Source organism: Lithobates pipiens, unplaced genomic scaffold (assembly GCF_037356315.1).
Source record: "Lithobates pipiens isolate NorthernLeopardFrog02 unplaced genomic scaffold, aLitPip1_a1.2 Scaffold_23, whole genome shotgun sequence".
Classification (NCBI taxonomy): domain Eukaryota; kingdom Metazoa; phylum Chordata; class Amphibia; order Anura; family Ranidae; genus Lithobates; species Lithobates pipiens.
Window position 1 is genome coordinate 67,802,606 of NW_027507785.1, and position 19,141 is coordinate 67,821,746.

At 43.0% G+C, this 19,141-nt stretch overlaps 1 protein-coding gene across 4 annotated transcripts in view; it reads right to left on the minus strand.

Annotated features, from left to right (window-relative positions):
- PLXNB1 (plexin B1) overlaps window positions 1–19,141 on the minus strand; it is a 344,778-nt gene that overhangs the window by 30,731 nt on the left and 294,906 nt on the right. For all 4 annotated transcript variants that reach the window (XM_077451813.1, XM_077451814.1, XM_077451815.1 and 1 more), the window contains 7 exons: window positions 16,466–16,617; window positions 9,569–9,674; window positions 7,365–7,501; window positions 5,287–5,463; window positions 3,964–4,135; window positions 1,606–1,848; window positions 127–303 (listed from right to left, as the gene is read on the minus strand). In XM_077451813.1, coding sequence (XP_077307939.1) covers window positions 127–303; window positions 1,606–1,848; window positions 3,964–4,135; window positions 5,287–5,463; window positions 7,365–7,501; window positions 9,569–9,674; window positions 16,466–16,617 — 1,164 coding nt within the window. The remainder of the gene's footprint in view (window positions 1–126; window positions 304–1,605; window positions 1,849–3,963; window positions 4,136–5,286; window positions 5,464–7,364; window positions 7,502–9,568; window positions 9,675–16,465; window positions 16,618–19,141) is intronic.

Genomic DNA, 19,141 nt, shown 5'->3' on the forward strand with positions numbered 1-19,141 from the left:
TGCCGTGGGCAGCATTACAAAAAGTAAATTGCAAGATGCATTCATGTTCCTGAGAACACAGGAAAGACTAGAACAGCAAAATGCAGATCAAGTAACACTGCAGCTGGGCTATGTAAGTGATCTTACTGTAAACTCGGGTAGAGAATCCACTCCTTCCCTCTTGGATGGATAACGGGTGGACGGTTGCTTCTCTGGCGGTTCACAGTACAGATGGTTACTTGTCAGAGTCTTCACCATACACAGCCCATCCCCGATCATCGCAATCATCTCTTCTTTGGTGATAGCCAGATCTAGATCCTCACCCTGGAAATAAAAGATAGTGTCAGACAGTAACAAGAATATGGGAATAACCCTAACTACTCTGAAATCTGTCTGCTCCTGCCTCCTAACACCTATACCTACTAACCTGTGTAAGTTGTGTATATGTATGTTTTTTTTAAAATAAATTCTTTATTTAATTGTCAAGGAATCCTGCAAAACAAAACAGATCAGGACAAGTTCACATCAGCTCTAAAAAACATTGTATGTACCTATTTTGAGGCTGCTCTGGTCACATAAACCAGCGCTGCTGCAGGGGAGAGAAGGGAGCGCAGACAACGTTTGGGCCATTGAAGCCTATGGGTGCCATCTCCACTCCAGGCTTTACCAGCTGTTGTCCGAGGTCTCTGCTCTGCAGCTGCCACTGGCTGACACAGGGAAGATCAGGTGACCAGACTGGAGCAGGCTGAAAATAAGTTAGTAGATACATCTTTCTTACACCAGTTAGTAAGTATAGGTGTTAGGAAGGGGGAGTGGCAGTTTTAAGAGTAGTTAGGGGTTACCCCGGAATTCCTTTTTAAAGGAAATTTCTACTGAAAGAGACATGAGGAACTTCAAAACTCTGATTTACTAAAGGCAAATCCACTCTGCTCCACAAGTGCACTTGTAAGTGCAGTCGCTGTAGATCACTGTCGATCTGAGGGGAAGCTCTGCTGAAATTACGTTTACAAATACAGTCCCTTTAAATAAAGGAGGCATAAAAGTGCCAGTTGCTGCATTTTTTGTAGGATTTCGACTTAGTGTACAAAGCAGTTGCTCTCCTAATTGCTATCATACCATTTAAATATGCACAGGGCTTTTTTTCAGTGGGAACCCAAGGGAACGCAGTTCCGGCACCTCCAGCATTGATGTATACAATGGCAAGGAGTGCTGGGTTGGGCTACATTGTCTACTGATGCTAGCTGCTGGAGGATATATTTTTGCAGGATGGGGGGTTATTGTTGCTGGGGAGGTCTATTTTTGCTACCGGGGACCTATTGTCTCTGAAAAGGGATTTATTTTTGCAGGAGGGAGGTCTATTATTGCTAGGGAGGTCTATTGTTGGTGGTGGGGAGAACGTAGGTAGGGGCGGAGACAAGGGGTAACGCAGAAAGGGGGCGTTCCTGCACCTATTCTCTGAGAAAAAAAAGGCCTTGCTAATACACTTTTAAATATTAAAAATATGTGAATAATAACCAATGACAATGGGCTGTAGAGGTCGTACCATCTGACCTTTTCGTTGTTTTTGTTTTTTATACTGAAATGACTTTTGCCCTCTACTATTGATTCTAATATTACTAATATTACCTCCACAGAGATAACACTGCCGGGCTTGTGCCGGTACGGCTTGGCCGGGTCCTCTGCATTCAGCTGTCTGAGCACCGGATCTTGCACATAAGTGAACGGAGTTGAGTTGATGACAGTGAAGTTGAACAGGAGATTATCCAGGATGAACTCTACATCCACCCGAGCGTTCCAGTGCAGAGGGGGAATGGCCGGCGTCTTGCAGAGCAGCAGGAAGGAGGAATTGATCATACACAGCTCTTCAAACTGCAGAGGGAAATGGAGAACAAATTAAAGAACAAGTGCAGGAAACGGGTGATACCAATCAGTGATTGGCTGATCCTATCCAACAAACACTGCAACTATGCAAAAAACAGAACATCAGTTAACATTAAGGCCCCTTTCACATGTGCGGACCGTTCAGATCCGCCTGTCAGTTTTTTAGGCGGATCTGAACGGTCGCTCCATAGAGCTCTATGGAGCGATGGATGTCAGCGGTGACATGTCTGCTGACATCCCATCCGCCCCAATCCGTTCCGCTCCGCAAAATCCAGACGGATTGAAACCCTATTTTCCATCCGTCTGGCGGATCGGATGAAAACGGACAGGTGGTCCCTAATCATCTGATCCCCCCATAGGGGAGAGTGTGGCTCTGACAGGTCCGTCCCTGCACAGAGTGAAGAGACAGACTTGTCATCCGCCAGCTCAGTGGGGATCAATGGAGCGATCCCCGATGAGCAAGCGGATGGCTTAATACAGACAGCCCCGTGTGAAAGGGGCCTTAATCGGATCTTCACTGCATCTGAGCACCACAAATCAAACACACTATTTACTCATTTTGAATATTCAAAGCAAACTCTCCCATCCATCCATGTCTCCACGATTTATGTTCCTGAGAAATTACTTTGAAAAACAATCCCCTTGCATTTCTGGCGGCGGCCATCTTGAGAAAGAGCAAATGATTCATGTAGCATTTACTTCCTGGAATCCATCTGCCTTTAGCTCAAGCATCGATGCAGGAGAATGTGCTTAGCTGAGAAAACAGCTCCTCCTCTCCTGAAAGACTCCTGGATTACTTAAAAAGTAACCCAGTTGTTGACCCTTCTGAAGACTCCTGGGATATATGACATAATTTGTCTAGGCAAGAAACCAGGAAGTAACTGAAGAAGTGTAAAAAAAAAAAAGAAAGTTTAAAATAAGTAAATATGATATGACAGTGGTACCTTGGATTGCGAGCATAATTTGTTCCAGAAGCATGCTTGTAATCCAAAGCACTCATATATCAAAGCGAGTTTCCCCATAAGACACAATGGAAACTTAGATAATTAGTTCCACGGTCACTGCTGGTGTATACAGTACCGCATGCGGCCAGAGGTGCAGGGGCTCAGATGGCCAGATTACTTACTCCTGTACTACACTGATATATCGTTTTTTTTTACATGAAAGGGAATTCAAATTTCCATACAGTCCTTAGATGTACACAGCAGGGGAGGGGACCCGAGCTTTCTCTGCTGCAGTTTCACTTTCACTTACAGGTCCCCTCCCCCTTCAGTAAAAGGAGACGCAGCACACTGATTAGCTCATCTTTGTGTCACTTTGCTCTCTCCTCCTGGCACAACAGTTTGGCTGCTTGTGCTGCGTCTCCCCATCTCTGAGGCCTGCTGTACATGGACTCCAAGAGGCTGATACTAACTCAAATTCAGGCACTTACAATGACTGTATTTAAATAAACACATCTAATGCCATATTAATGAATCCAGTGATGCTTTAGCTTGTGCCTTTTTTGTATATTTTAGCAGTTGACTGCAGGAACAGAAATATGGAAACTTCCATTGCTGCAAGCACTGGTGCTGTAATTGTGAGCCTTGCTGCACTACCTAGCGAATCACACGGACTCATCACAAGTGTGCAGCCAATGAAGTCAGAAACAGTAAGTGACTCTCTAACACAAGGGCAAGCATGATGGCCCTGAGTTTACATTTTTAAAAATGTCATCAGTTTCCCTTAAGACGGTCATAGATGGTTCGAATCTCGTCCAGTTCAGCAGGGACTGGTCGAAGTTGGAACCATCTATGGGTGGGCTGATTGTACATCGATCCATCGAGCGACTTGGGTACAACCAGCATGTTAGGTTTTTACATTTGATTATTGCCAGCGGCTATAGCCGCCTGCAATAATCTCTGTGCTCTTCCAGCAGGGACGGCTCCCCTCCCCCCCCTCCCCCGCACAATAGCTCCACAAGAGGGATTCCCCTATCAACACTGGCTACGTTGATGGGGGAATCAAGCAATTTTCTTTCCTGCAACCTGTGGTTGCAGGAAAGAAAATCACATCATCTATGGCCTGCCTAAAGAGTATTAAATAATCTAAAGGTTTCTTTACCTGCTGCACAGTGCAGAGAGACCCCTCCAGACATTCCGTCTCTGGAACAATACGCCGTTTTCTCCCCGGACTGCGTCTCTTTCGCCTCTCCATTGGGGACACAGTCACCCGGATCTTCGGGGCTTGTACCACATCCAAGTTCTGTCCATACACCATGATCACACGTCCCCCACTTGAGTCAACCAGCAGCAGATTCAGGGAAAAAATGAAAAACGACAAAGATAAAACATTGCTTGCAAAGTGTGTTCATTCTCATGGTGCTGAATTATAGAATGGAGGCATTCATTTAAATGCAAGTGTGACTGGTCATACAAACCTCCCAGCAAGCGATTGTGATGCAAACTATACATGTTTGAAAACATCTGGATACACGGTGTATTTCCACTTTTGCAGCCAAACTGGGATAACACCAACTTTATATTTCTTATATATTCCCATTGCCATGAAAAATACTGTTTAAAATTTCCTGGTTACCTTTTTTAAGTGGTTGTAAAGGCAGAAGTATTTTTTTTACCCTAATGAATTCTATGCAGTAGAGTAAAAAACCTTCTGCGTGCACCCCACCCCCCCAAATACATACCTGAGCCTGGTCTTGATCCAGCGATGTGCACAAGAGCCGAGTCTCTATCACTCCCCATTGGCTCAGAGCCGCTGAGGAGGGAGCAGGGGGGCGGGCCGAGTCCTGCTCTGTGTGTCTTGTGGACACGCCCAGCGTGGCTTGGGAGCAAGCACACATGAGTGCCCCCATAGCAAGTGGCTTGCTATGGGGCCACTCGGTGGGGGGGGGGGGGGGGGGGAGCCAGGAGTACCAGCAGCGGACCCAAGAAGAGGAGGATCGGGGCTGCTCTGTGCGCTCTCTTGTGAAGCCACAGCCGGGCACCCATAGTTACAATGCCGGTGCCACGAAGAGGAGGGGGAGAGGAGTGAGGCCTCGGGTGCCCGCATCGCTGGTCCACGGGACAGGTGAGTGTCTGATTATTAAAAGTCAGCAGCTACACTTTTTGTAACGGCTGACTTTTAAATGGGTGGAACTCCGCTTTAAGATAAAAAGAACCTTCTGACTTTACAATAATTTTGAGGGTTTAGGACCCCCTCTTGCAACTAAAAGAATACTTAAAAAATTTAAAAACATTTGATAAAATTACAATATAATGTTGTCCATTTATAAATGGGGGGAGTGGTGAGATCTTATAGCAAAGCATATGTAATTTGTTCCAAATATAATAATTTGTGATATAATAATGTGATAACAAGTACATCTACCACTAGAAAGAAGTCCCTTGCAACAGAAATAATAACTATACATTGTGTGATAACTCATACCTGTAGAAGCTCTTGGAAGGGCTGGCAGAGGTGATGTTGGGGTCCGGAGTGTACGTAAACAATGGATCCGAGAAGCTAAATACTTGTTCTCCATACCAAACGGTCACTTTGTGATCTGCTGTGGCATTACTGGGACCAGTCAAACACTCTAGCTGGTTTTCCTGAATCTCTACGAAGCTACAAAAAAACAAAAAAAAACATATATAAGTTTCACACAAAATCCTTCTATATCATACTCTCAGGGAAGATTGTGAATATATATATCTATATATATATATATATATATATATATATATATATATATAAATATATATATATATATAAATATATATATATATATATATATATATATATATATATATATATATATATATATATATATATATACATACACAGGTATATATATATTTTTTTGTAATATATTTTTTGGTCCTAGAGTTCTACTTCAAATATTATTCTTATATTATTATTAAATATTAATATTACATCAACAAAACATTTGTGCTTTTTTTCTAAAAATGTCTAAAATTCGTCTTCCAATGATATACAGACAGCAGTTATATGTGTTGGACGCACACTTTCACTCCATATTTACACCTCCATATGTCAAAAACAGCAGCAGCACATGGAAAAAGATAAGCTCCACATCGAGTAAAAGCGATTAAAGCTGTGCCTGGAAACTTTAATCGTGAAAAGATGTACTGACTATGCTGAGTGTTTATTGCATCTGTCAAACGAGATACTGCTTTTAATGTGAATAAACTGAAACAACATAAAAAGATCTACTCGTTGTGGAGCTTATCTTTTTCCATGTGCTGCTGCTGTTTTTGACGTATGGAGGTGTAAATATGGAGTGAAAGTGTGTGCGTCCAACACATATATAACTGCTGTCTGTATATCATTGGAAGACGGGATCGTATAATCAGAAGTGATTGTGCTGATATTTGGAATAAGGCTCATTATAGATGAATTTCTGGTGAGTTTAACCCCCTGGGGGAGTGTGGAGCACTGTGTGGAGGAGTTTGTGTGAAGTGCACCTAATTTCCTTCTATTCTCACTGGAGTCACTCACTACGGCCCTTTTTTGGACTTGTTCACTTCCTTAATCTTTGCTGCATTCAGAGCACTGGAATTGTTGGACTAATTATCTAGTAATAGCTAGTGATTAGTTTTATTGATTAATTTTATTGATTAATTTTATTGATCAACTAAATTAGTTTATTCATATTTCATGTGATAATATATATAAATCTACTATGTTAATGTTGTAGAGCTGATAGGAGCGCTGCTTGGATTATTTTTAAATGGATTTACTTGTGTAGATTGAGAATTATTAATAATCTGTTTGTTTATATATATATATATATATATATATATATATATATATATATATATATGAGTAATATTTTGCCTCCCTAAAGTTTTGAAAACTAAACGCATAACCTTAACTATAGCTGCATTCCATAATGATGGTACCCCCCAACCTACTGCCTGCTTTCTAGGCTAACATCGAGCCTGAGTTCACACTATTGTGAATTGGATGTGGCTTTCCCTGCATCTAATTCGCATGACAGGAGAGTGTGTCAATGGAGCCTGTTCACACAGCTCTGGGACAGCTGCGGAGAGCACTGCAGGCCGGTCCTGTGTGTCTTTGGCTCCATTTCAGATCCGAATTCAGCCCAAAATTCGGACCTAATATGGTGAACGGGGGACGCACCGGACCCCCTTGCTGTGCCCCGTGGCCGCACATAGTGTGAACCCAGCCTGAATGTTCCTTCCTGTAAGCCTCCTCTCAAGTTAATGAGCTAACAAAACAGGCAAATCCACACTGCAAGCCTAATGTCAAAATTCAGCAACTCCTAAACAGGAAACCTATTTAAACATAAGAGAACTAAAGGATATTTTGGGATCATATCTCAAAACCATATTCTGTATAGTACAGTAGCAGTACTATTATATTTTAATTATGTGATTGTAATTAATATATTTTATATATAATTGTTGTTTAAGTGACAACTATAAAACCCCATATTGTGGTGTAGTGTATTTGAACTATTTTGCAAAATAAAAAAATCTTACATGTCGCAGGGGATGTCACCAATCAAAACTTGATTATCACTGGCCCTTCCAGTCAGAAGTTTAGATCCGGTAATGGTTAGTCTGGTTCCTCCAGATTTTGGCCCGCGGGATGGAAAAAACGATGCAAGCACTGGATTCTGAAAATGAGCACACAAATCTGGTAAGTCACAATACATTTTAATATTGATAATATAGATATTTTAATCATTATATATATATATATATATATATATATATATATATATATATATATATATATATATATATATATATATATATATATATATATATATATATATATATATATATATATATATATATATAAAAACATTTGTACTTAATATACAGATATCTAGATATTAATGTTTAATTTTATTAGAAAATAACATATCTCAATAGTACAATATCTATGCATTATATAAAATGTTTGCAGCTCTCCTTTTGGGCACAGGGTGGCAGCAGAGCCCAGCTAGAGGGTATGCCAGCACACATTTTTTCTTTTCCAGCTTTAGTACTTGGAGTTATAAGGCTCAATTCACATGCATTATTTCCCATAATGACTGTTGTTTTGTAGCCTTTGTTTTATTTTCAACTCTCATCGGCTCCGTTGAAAGTAACAGTGGCAAACAATGGTTATTATACCTTAGCGCAGAGGTTCTCAACCACCGGGCTGTGGCCCACCACTGGGCTGCTACCTCCCTTTTCTTGGGCCTCACAGTGCCTACCAACTTCCAAAGTGCCTCCAATCTCCCAAAATAGGTCACAGTGCCCACAGCCTCCACAGTGTACCCCCAACCTCCCACAGTGCCTACCAGCTTCTATAATGCCTCCTCAATCTCTCACAGCAGGCCACAGTGCCCACAGCCTCCACAGTGTCCCCCAACCTCCCACAGTGCCTACAAGCTTCTATAGTGCCTCCCCAACCTCTCACAGCAGGCCACAGTGCCCACAGCCTCCACAGTGTCTCTCCAACCTCCCACATCGCCTACCAGCTTCCATAATAACCTCTCAACCTACCATAGTGGCCCACAGTTCCCCCAGAGACCCTTTAGTCTCTACACTGCCCCCAACACTGTGCTTCCCCCAATTTGCTGCAGAGCCTCCAGCACATAGTCCATACTCCAGAAACCTCCTCCCCAACCTACAGCATGGGTGTCCAACCTGTGGCCCTTCAGCTGTTGCAAAACTACAAGTCCCATCATGCCTCTGCCTTTGGGAGCCATGCTTGCAACTGTTAGCCTTGCAATGCCTCATGGGACTTTTAGAGGGCCGCAGGTTGGACACACATGACCCAGAGTGACAGCAAGTCTGCTGTAGAGTCCCCTAACCACATCTCTTATTTTCCCCTCGACAGTAACACCCAGCCCCTATCAAAGCCCTACAACATTTCAATTGCACTATTTTGCATTTATATACTTTTATTGTGTTAGTATAAACTCTGTTTTTTACTGTTGGGGCATAGGAGGTTTTGAAAGAATTTACCGGTCAGTGGTCTTGAAAAGGTTGAGAAAGGCTGCCTTATAGAATTGAGCCTATAGATGGCAGAATCCTCACCAAAGTGTATATGGTCACTAATTCTGACCAATCTGCATTAAGAAGGGGAAAGCATGTGTTGATACTTAAAGCGGGGTTCCACCCTAAAGTGGAACTTCTGCTCATCAGAACCCTACTCCCCTCCGGTGTCACAGTTGGCACCTTTCAGGAGGAAGGGGGGGGGGGGTGTGCAGATACCTGTCTAAGACAGGTATTTGCACCCACTTCCGGGCATAGACTCCCACGAGAGTCTATGCCTCTTCCTGTCCTGGCGCGCTGTCTGCTGGGACACACACGGGTCCCAGAGACAGCGCGGACCATACCCATTGCGCTGCGCGACTCGCGCATGCGCAGTAGGGAACCAGAAAGTGAAGCCGCAACGCTTCACTTCCTGATTCCCCCACATGGAATGGCATTGGCAGCAGCCGAGAGCCGAGCGATCGATTGGCCTCGGGTGCCGACATCGCTGGAACCCGGGACAGGTGAGTGTCCATTTATTAAAAGTCAGCAGCTGTAGTATTTATAGCTGCTGGCTTTTAATAATTTTTTTTCCAGTGAAATCCCTCTTTAACTGCCATTCGGCCAAAGCTGGGGAGTAACATTTCATAGTCTTCATTTTAAATGTTGAGAAATCTGCTGGTAATCATCACATGACCAATAGGGAATATTACCTGATAAGTAAACACTTGACTTGAAATGCCATGCAATCCTCCTGGAACCTCCACAAGAACATGTCCTGGTCTCTCCGTCCAGCTTTTACCAGATATACACACTATACTGCAGAGGAGAATATGCAACTTGATGAAAAGACTTGTGGGGGAAGTTATTATACAATAAAGTATATAGTATATACTGTCATTTTGCAACTGAATGCAGTACTTTATTTCAGCCAGCAGATGTCACTGTCACAGACTCTGTCGATTGACAAGGGACTTAGACCTGGTTCACACCTATGCAGGGTGCAGTTTGCATATTCCAGGCGCATTTTGCATTTTCCATTATACATTTTTGATCCATTAAAGTCTATGGAACAAAAAAAACAGAAAAAAAAAGTCCCTGGGCCTTTCCATAAAATGCACCGGTGTGAACATGACCCATAGGAAACCTTGTTTAATGGACTGTAGTGTGTTTTTGCAAAACTTAAAATACACTAAACAATGCATAGGTGTGAAGCCGACTTTAAAGGGGTCTATTTATAAAACTTTTTATTTGACCAATGTCACACACATCCATATAGCTGCACAAATTTTAGCTGCAATTTCTGTAATAGAGCAATTCCTATGATCATCAGCTCCACCTAGTGCCCAAGATACGATATTTCATTTTGGCCTCTAGATGGAGCTGACAATTTTACAATTAGAACACAGTGACATCGGGCCTTCGGGGCTTTAGCTTGGCCATACACTAGTAGATTTTTGAACGAACATTTGTATGAAAATTCTCATCGGTACATTTGATGACCTGAATGTCGTTTTAAGGTATTTAACCACTTCATACCTCGCCTATAGTCAAATGACTTCCGCAGGAGGGATCTCCCATCCTGGACGGGTGTCATATGATGTCCTGGGCTTCCCAGCCATCTAGGGGGAGCACCCGCCACATCACTTGGGAGCTGGTGCGCGTGCCCGGCGGCCGCGATTGCCGGTAACAGAGCCGGGATGTGGATCTGTCTGTCTGTGTAAACAGACAGATCCACATCATGTCAGGGGAGAGGAGACTGATCGTGTGTTCCCAGTACAGAGGAACACCGATCGGTCTCCTCCCCTTGTGAGTCCCCTCCTCATACAGTTAGAATTACCCCCTAGGTAACACTTTTAACCCCTTGATTGCCCCCTAGTGTGTAACCCCTTCCCTGCCAGTGACATTTATACAGTAATCAGTACATTTTTATAGCACTGATCACTGTATAAATGTGAATGGTCCCAAAATAGTGTCAAAAGTGTCCAATGTGTCTGCCACAATGTCACAGTCACACAGATTACTAGTAAACATTACTAATAAAAAAAAATGACATAAATCTATCCCCTATTTTGTGATTCCTATAACTTTTGCGCAAACCAATCAACATACGCTTATTGCGATTGTAGAAGAATACATATTTGCCATAAACTGAAGATAACATTTTTTTTTTTTAATTGGGATATTTATTATAACAAAAGTAAAAAATAATGTGTTTTTTTTAAACTTGTCACTCTTGTTTTGTTTATAGCGCAAAAAATAAAAACCGCAGAGGTGATCAAATACCACCAAAAGAAAGCTCTATTTGTGTTGCATGACTCTATTTGTGTTGTATGACTGCGAAATTGTCATTTAAAATGTGACAGCGCTGAAAACTGAAAATTGGCTTGGACAGGAAGGGGGTGAAAATGCCCTGTATTGACGTGGTTAAAAAACATTCCATTTTGGAATGAATAGGAATGGGTGTAGGTGCTAGGATTGGTCTGGAGTAGGTCTGACCCACATCCCGGTAAACTGTTTAAACAAATTTGTATATGCACTGGGTTACCCATCTTGGTGCTCACCTCCTAGATATGTACCAGCTATGTGTTCCTTATTATGTTTTTTCTTTATAGATACATTTGCATATGCTGATCCTCAATCCCTGATGAAGAGTATACACTCGAAACGCGTTGGAATTGCTATAGCTGTATCTGTACTTGTGCGCATAGTGTTTGCATCCTGTATACCTTTTTATTGTACATTGTTGTTTTTTTCACATACATGTAGGCTAATAACCTACATACTCCCCTTTTCACTTCAATAAACACTTACTACGCATTAGTACATTCAGTAGTTGTCTGTTCCCTTTAAAATCCCATTGAGCAATAACTTTTTCTTTACATTTTGGAATGAATGGACTTTCCCAAACAAAAGACACACCGATGGTCAAAAATGCCTTTCTGCAACAAAAAATTCCTATCCTTCTACTTCGAATTTTCTCATCACTGCAGTTGAAAATGAACAATGTTTTGACTCCACTAAAGATTAAAAAAGCTAATAAATGTTCTTAAAACAAAACATTTTTGAATGAAAATTACCAGATTGTAGGCAGGTGTAATTAGCTATTTTGCCACTAAGTGGCTTTGTACCAGAATAGTGTTTGGTTACAGTAAATAGTGTCATCTGGTGCTAGGCCCCCTTTTAAGTAGAGTCATTCTACAGTGATGTCATGGGTGAGTAGCAAGGCTCAAGTCCTGCGGGAACGCATGGGAACGGAGTTCCTGTACTTTTTCCACAACAGGTACTCAGTTCCCATTAGCAGCCATGTCCTGCAAGACTTTGAAGTATGCGAGCTGTGTGGTAGGTGCTACACCAGCAGTTGCCGACACAGCTCGCAATTGTAAGTGCCGCACACCTGATCATTCAGGCATTGCCAGTAGGGGGCCCCATGACAGCTTCCGCTTCGATCTACCTGTCAATCACAGCTAGCTGACGTGTAGATCAGGTCCCTGCTGCTAAGAGATTGTATTTAGTCAGACCTCTCGTGATGCGCTCCTCCCCGCTGGCCCCTCCTGATTTTCTCTCCTCATCTCCCCCCCCCCCCCCCCCCCAGTCTCCTGCATACTTGCTCTGTGTGTTCCACTGAATCCCTCCCTCTCTATCTTCAGTGCCATATGATGAGAGAACCCAGAGGAGGAGCACAGCTATTCTGCTCACAGGACATGCAGGGAGAGAGGTGAGCTGAGGGAGGAACATCAGTTTGGGGTGGTAAGCTGAGCACAATACCTGGCAAAGGTTAATGCCAGGAGGGAGGTTTATGTGGAAATATGTGAAGGGTTGGAATAGCAGCGAGTGTGTGTTGGAGCCCCTGCAGAGTTTGCAGCCCCCCAAGCTAACATACATCTCCTAAGCAGGAACACATCACTATCTCCCCAAGCATTCTGTCCAGATAATGTGCAGTTAATTTATGACCTTTCCGTTTAACCCTGTGTTACCCAAACTACAGTGGTGTGAAAAAGTGTTTGCCCCCTTCCTCATTTCCTGTTCCTTTGCATGTTTGTCACACTTAAGTGTTTCGGAACATCAAACCAATTTAAACAATAGTCAAGGACAACACAAGTAAACACAAAATGCAATTTATAAATGAAGGTTTATTATTAAAGGTGAAAAAAAATCCAAACCATCATGGCCCTGTGTGAAAAAGTGATTGCCCCCTAAACCTAATAACTGGTTGGGCCACCCTTAGCAGCAACAACTGCAACCAAGCGTTTGCGATAACGTGCAATGAGGCTTTTACAGCGTCCTGGAGGAATTTTGGCCCACTCATCTTTGCAGAATTGTCCTAATTCAGTTACATTAGAGGGTTTTCGAGCATGAACGGCCTTTTTAAGGTCATACCACAACACCTCAATAGGATTCAGGTCAGGACTTTGGCTAGGCCACTCCAAAGTCTTCATTTTGTTTTTCTTCAGCCATTCGGTGGTGGACTTGCTGGTGTGTTTAGGATCATTGTCCTGCTGCAGAACCCAAGTTCATTTCAGCTTGAGTACACGAACAGATGGTCGGACATTCTCCTTCAGGATCTCTTGGTAGACAGCAGAATTCATAGTTCCTTTTATCACGGCAAGTCTTCCAGGTCCTGAAGCAGCAAAACAGCCCCAGACCATCACACTACCACCACCATATTTTACTGTTGGTATAATGTTCTTTTTATGAAATGCAGTGTTCCTTCTACGCCAGATATACTTGGACACACACCTTCCAAAGAGTTCCACTTTTGTCTCATCGGTCCACAGAATGTTGTCCCAAAAGTCTTGGGGATCATCAAGATGTGTTGTGGAGAAATTGAGACGAGCTTTGATGTTCTTTTTGCTCAGCAGTGGTTTTCTCCTTGGAACTCTGCCATGCAGGCCATTTTTGCCCAGTCTTTTCCTGATGGTGGAGGCATGAACGCTGACCTTAACTGAGGCAAGTGAGGCCTGCAGTTCCTTGGACGTTGTTGTGGGGTCTTTTGTGACCTCTTGGATGAGTCGTCGCTGCGCTCTTGGGGTAATTTTGAGCGGCCGGCCACTCCTGGGAAGGTTCACCACTGTTCCATGTCTTCGCCATTTGTGGATAATGGCTCTCACTGTGGTTCGCTGGATTCCCAAAGCTTTGGAAATGGCTTTATAACCCTTTCCAGACTGATAGATCTCAATTACTTTCTTTCTCAATTGTTCCTGAATTTCTTTGGGTCTCGGCATGATGTGTAGCTTTTAAGGATCTTCTGGTGGACCTTACTGTGTCAAGCAGCTCCTATTTAAGTGATGCCTTGATTGTGAACAGGTGTGGCAATAATCAGGCCTGGGTGTGGCTAGAGAAATTGAACTCAGGTGTGGACAACCACAGTTATAGTATGTTTTAACAAGGGGGGCAATCACTTTTTCACACAGGGCCATGATGGTTTGGATTTTTTTTCACCTTTAATAATAAACACCTTCATTTACAAATTGCATTTTGTGTTTACTTGTGTTGTCCTTGACTATTGTTTAAATTGGTTTGATGTTCCGAAACACTTAAGTGTGACAAACATGCAAAGGAACAGGAAATGAGGAAGGGGGCAAACACTTTTTCACACCACTGTATGTTCAATGAAAAGTGTAAACTCACCACATAAACACTCTATATACAAAATAACATTCCCCAATAAAGATCAGAACATGATGTTCACATTTGAATGGAAGCACAATTGAATGAATGCTGATTATTTAGAGAATTACCGTATTTATGTTTATTGAGGATTGTTCTTTTTTTTTATGTACTAACAGTTAAGCTTCATACACACAATACGAAGATTGGATGAAAAATACCAATTTTGAAGCGTTCGTGCATATGAGCGTTTTTTTTTTTTTTTGGTGAGCGAGTGGATCTTGGGTGGGAGTTCCCACACTTTTTCCCCAGGACTTGACCCCTGGTGAGTAGGTGCCCTGATATAAGCCAGGTAGAAAGGGGCACACTCACTCATGGGGGCACTCACTCACTCTTGGGGCATTACAGCCAAACACCCACACCTATGAAGATGAAATCAGCACATGTAGGCCCTGGACAGGGCAGGAGGAGTGGATCTGTACATAGAGAAAGCCAGCTATAGTCATTCTGTCCCTTATGGAGGTGGGGGGTAGGGTGGATTTCAAAAGTCCTTTTAGGCCAGGCTGGAGATCCCCGTGTGATGCTGCTTCCCTTGAGGGAGAGATGTACCTAGCAAGGAGGTGACTACAGAGAGCACAGTCCTGTACGCACTGATGACCCCGGGGTAGAGGAGAGACTAAAAGGGAGATGGCTGCTAAAGGTACTGCATATACTTTCACTTGTGACTACTGCAGACCGTCCACTAAATGTAATTGACTATGTATTGTCAAGTGACTCCGGAATGTATGTCCTTGTGATGTGACTATAATGCTGTTTCCTGAACACCACCAGTAAAGTGCAGCAAAACCAGTTTTTGTGGATACAAAGATATATAGCCAGGAATGTTGCTTGGATGCCTATGGCAAAGAGCAGGGCACAAGAAGGCAGAGGGTTTGGCCTTAGCAGGAGGGACAGTGTTGCAGCAGGGCTGGAGCGGGGGTAGGGACTTGTCTTTTTAGAACCCTTTCACACTGAGGTGCTTTACAGGCGATATAGCGCTAAAATGAGTGCCTGCAAAGTGCCTGTAAAGCTCCTCTCCTGTCACTCCAATGTGAAAGCCCGAGTGCTTTCACACTGGAGTGGTGCGCAGACATGAAGTCAAAAAAAGTACTGCAAGCAGCATCTTTGAGGTGCTTTAGGAGCAGTGTATACAACGCTCCTAAAGCGCCCCTGCTTACTGAAATTAATGGGCAGCGGTGCTTTGCGGGCGCTTTTAAAGAGGAAGTAAACCCTGATGGGTTCACTTTCTCTTTGTTTCCCTGCAAAGGTAAAGCATAATGGACTACTGTATGTATCGCATAGTAGCCCATTATGTGTCACTTACCTGACACAGGAGCCAGCGATGTCACTGCTGTCCCCTCTTCCACGGAGCGTCCATCTTCTTTCCGGGTATCGGGCCTCCGGCACTGTGATTGGCCGGAGCCGTGATGACGTCACACCCGTGCATGCGCATGGGAGCTGCCACTAAGGACATATCGCCATTAGCAGCGGCATGCTCAGTGCGCCGTTGTCTATGGTGCATGCGCCGGAGACAGCGGTGCCTGTCTTTTTTCAAATATCTCCTAAACCGTGTAGATTTAGGAGATATTTCTTGGACCTACAGTTAAGCCTTAATCTAGGCTTACCTGTAGGTCAAAGTGATCTTTAAGGTTTTACAACCACTTTAACCCTTTTTTAGCCCACTAGCGGGAGTTAAAAGTGCCCCACTAGCGGCCGAAAAGTGCCGCTAAAAGAACGGTAAAGTGCCGCTAAAAATAGCGCCGTTTTAATGCCAACGCCCCAGTGTGAAAGTGCCCTAAGTGCCACATTCAGCCAACCACAAAGCCCCTCTTCCAAACATTACTTTTAAAAGCTTCTTGTTGAGAATGACCGGCATTGACGGTTTGAAACCTAACTTGCCACCTCTGCTGTAACCTTAGCTGCTAACAATTACATCCACAAATATTTGTTCTGTAAATTACCTGCTGGAAATCTCATATTTTAGTGAATCCACCTTGCAGGCGATGTTAGCGACAGATACATGGTCCACAATATCCTCCAGTTTCTGACCCAGGTTGGAGCCGGTTATGGTGATTCTGGTGCCACCGTCTACTGGGCCAGACAAAGGCTCAATCTGGAACAGATCACATGATTCCAACCAGTTATTATACTGAGTCATGACTCCAACATAACATAAGATTATATTCATTACAAACCTGGATCAGCAAAAGAGAAAGGAAACAGATCCGGACCTCAGTGCTATGAAAATATAAGATGACCTGACTGATGAATGGAAGGTTTCACACCAGTGACATCACCGGCTAAAACTTTATTCAGCCACAACCACCTCTCTAATTAGGTCCATTGGGGTGAAACGCATCAGAGGGGTGTTATTCCTTGCTGGTTGTGGTTGAATAAAGTTTTATCCAGTGACCTCATCGGTGTGCGACCTTCCATTCAACACAGTTACGGCACTAGAGAAGACAGGCTCCCTGGTCGCCACCCTATACAGCCAAGGAAGACAAGGAGAGTCCAGCCTCTATGGTGTGCTGGCGCTTTTCCCATATCGTCTAAGCCCTTGTACACACGGTCGGACATTCTGCCAACCAAATCCGTTGGATTTTGTCCGACGGATTGTGTCCGAAACTGTTGCATACACACGGTCGGACCAAGTTGTCGGAAAATCCGATCGTTCAGAACGTGATGACGTTATTTCGTTACGACGGGACTACGTTCACGCTAGTAGCCAATAGCCCGTAAACCCGCTTTTCTCAACTGTTATAATAATTTTGAGGCCGCAGAGAACCCCTGCTAAACATGTTCCATCCAATATTTATGGTAAATTGTCATCATTAGTAAGTTTCTGAATTTTTTTTTAATGAAAGGATAAAGAGAAATAAAGAGAAAAGCCTCATTCACACGTTTGTACTCTCTACAGCGGTGGATCGCTTTTCAGAGAGGAGGTGTAGCATCTGCCAGGCATTCAGGAGGTGATACTGCTGCCACTTGAGAGCCTGTTTTTTCTTTCAGCCAAGGATTTACAATTATCATCCCACACCGCAACTGCAAGTTAATCGTTTGGCTTACAGTTGCGTTGCAGCCCCATTCACTTGCATGGGTTGCATTTGTCGATGGTACTGCCAGCCAAACTAAGCATGCTGTACCATTTTTGCCCAGCCATGAAGCCAAGCATTGTGGCTACCGCACTATGAACTACCCCCCTCTGTCCATGTAAACAAAGTCAAAAGAATATGGCATACCTAGAATATTTGACACTTCAAGACAATTATTTTACGATACTCCCTTGCTTTATACACTAATAATAATAAAAAAAATTATTAATAATGGCTAGAAAAAAAACAGACTGTGACATTTGTAGGGTCTCCTTACACTATTTAGTGGAAAAGTGTACTTAACACTGATGGCCAGTGGAAAAACGCCCCTTTAAATTGGTGGTCAATGGAAAAATTGCATTTTACATTGGTAGAAAGTGTAAAAATACCAAACGCCCCCTGATTTTGGAAGTAAATGGAAAAATGTCCCTTCACACTGGTGGTTAATGCAAAAATGGAACCTTACACTGGTGGTCAGTGCAAAAAAGCCCCTCATACATTGGGGATTAGTGTGGAAGTGACCCCCTTACATTGTATTTTAGGACTATGCAATCTAGTAACTCTCAGGACTGGAACCCCTAGCAACCTCTGGAAGAACCCTGGTTGGGAAAGCTTGATATATGCTGTGACTGGTGTTGGGCAAGCCATGGTATTGAGAAAATGATGATCAGGGGCGGACTGACAACTCATGGGGCCCCCGGGCAATAGGAGATTATGGGGCCCCCAGGCAATCAGAAATTATGGGGCCACACAGTATACACACACAGTATACAATCACACAGTATAAACATACATTTACACACAGTATACACAGACTGTTTCTATTGGCTGAGAAGGTACTGGAGAGGTGGGGCAGCTATAATCTCAGAATTTTTAGACCAAAAGGATGTCGGTAAGGGACATTTCAGAGACAGATGTAAAAAAAAAAAACACAGATTTTTACATACTGTCCCTGGTTTTACTGAGGCTGGCAACCCTGATGGGGCCCCCTAGTGGCCCAAATGGTCAGTCCACCCCTGATGATGATGCCTACAGCCATTGCAACCAATCACATGTCAGTTCACTGGAGTCAAGTGAAAGAGAGACGATTCTGATTCATTGCCAAGAGAATCTGCTTCTTGTACATCACCACTGCCCAGTGCCTGATGATAGAGTCAGTCAATTTGCAGTTTATTCTAAGAAAAGTTAAATATTACAAACTTCAAAGTATGCTGTGGGATGTATTTACAAAAAAAAAAAAAAAGAAAAATTGCAAAGCAGATTGCCAAGTGAAAGTGCATGTACATTTGTTCTGTGTGAATGGGCAAAAAACAAATGTTATGAGGTCTTTTCCTGTGCTTCCTGAACCACATGTGACCACTAGATGGAGAAAAGTATCATATTCCTTTTTCTATGATAATTAGCGCCATCGAGTGGCCAAATTAAGTTAATGAAAAATATTCAACCTAAACAGGATATACCTATTAATTTTTTTTGTGCCATTTGCACAGGTCAAATGTATGTAGACTTTCACTAGGCCAATTGCTATACACATTTTTTCATAAA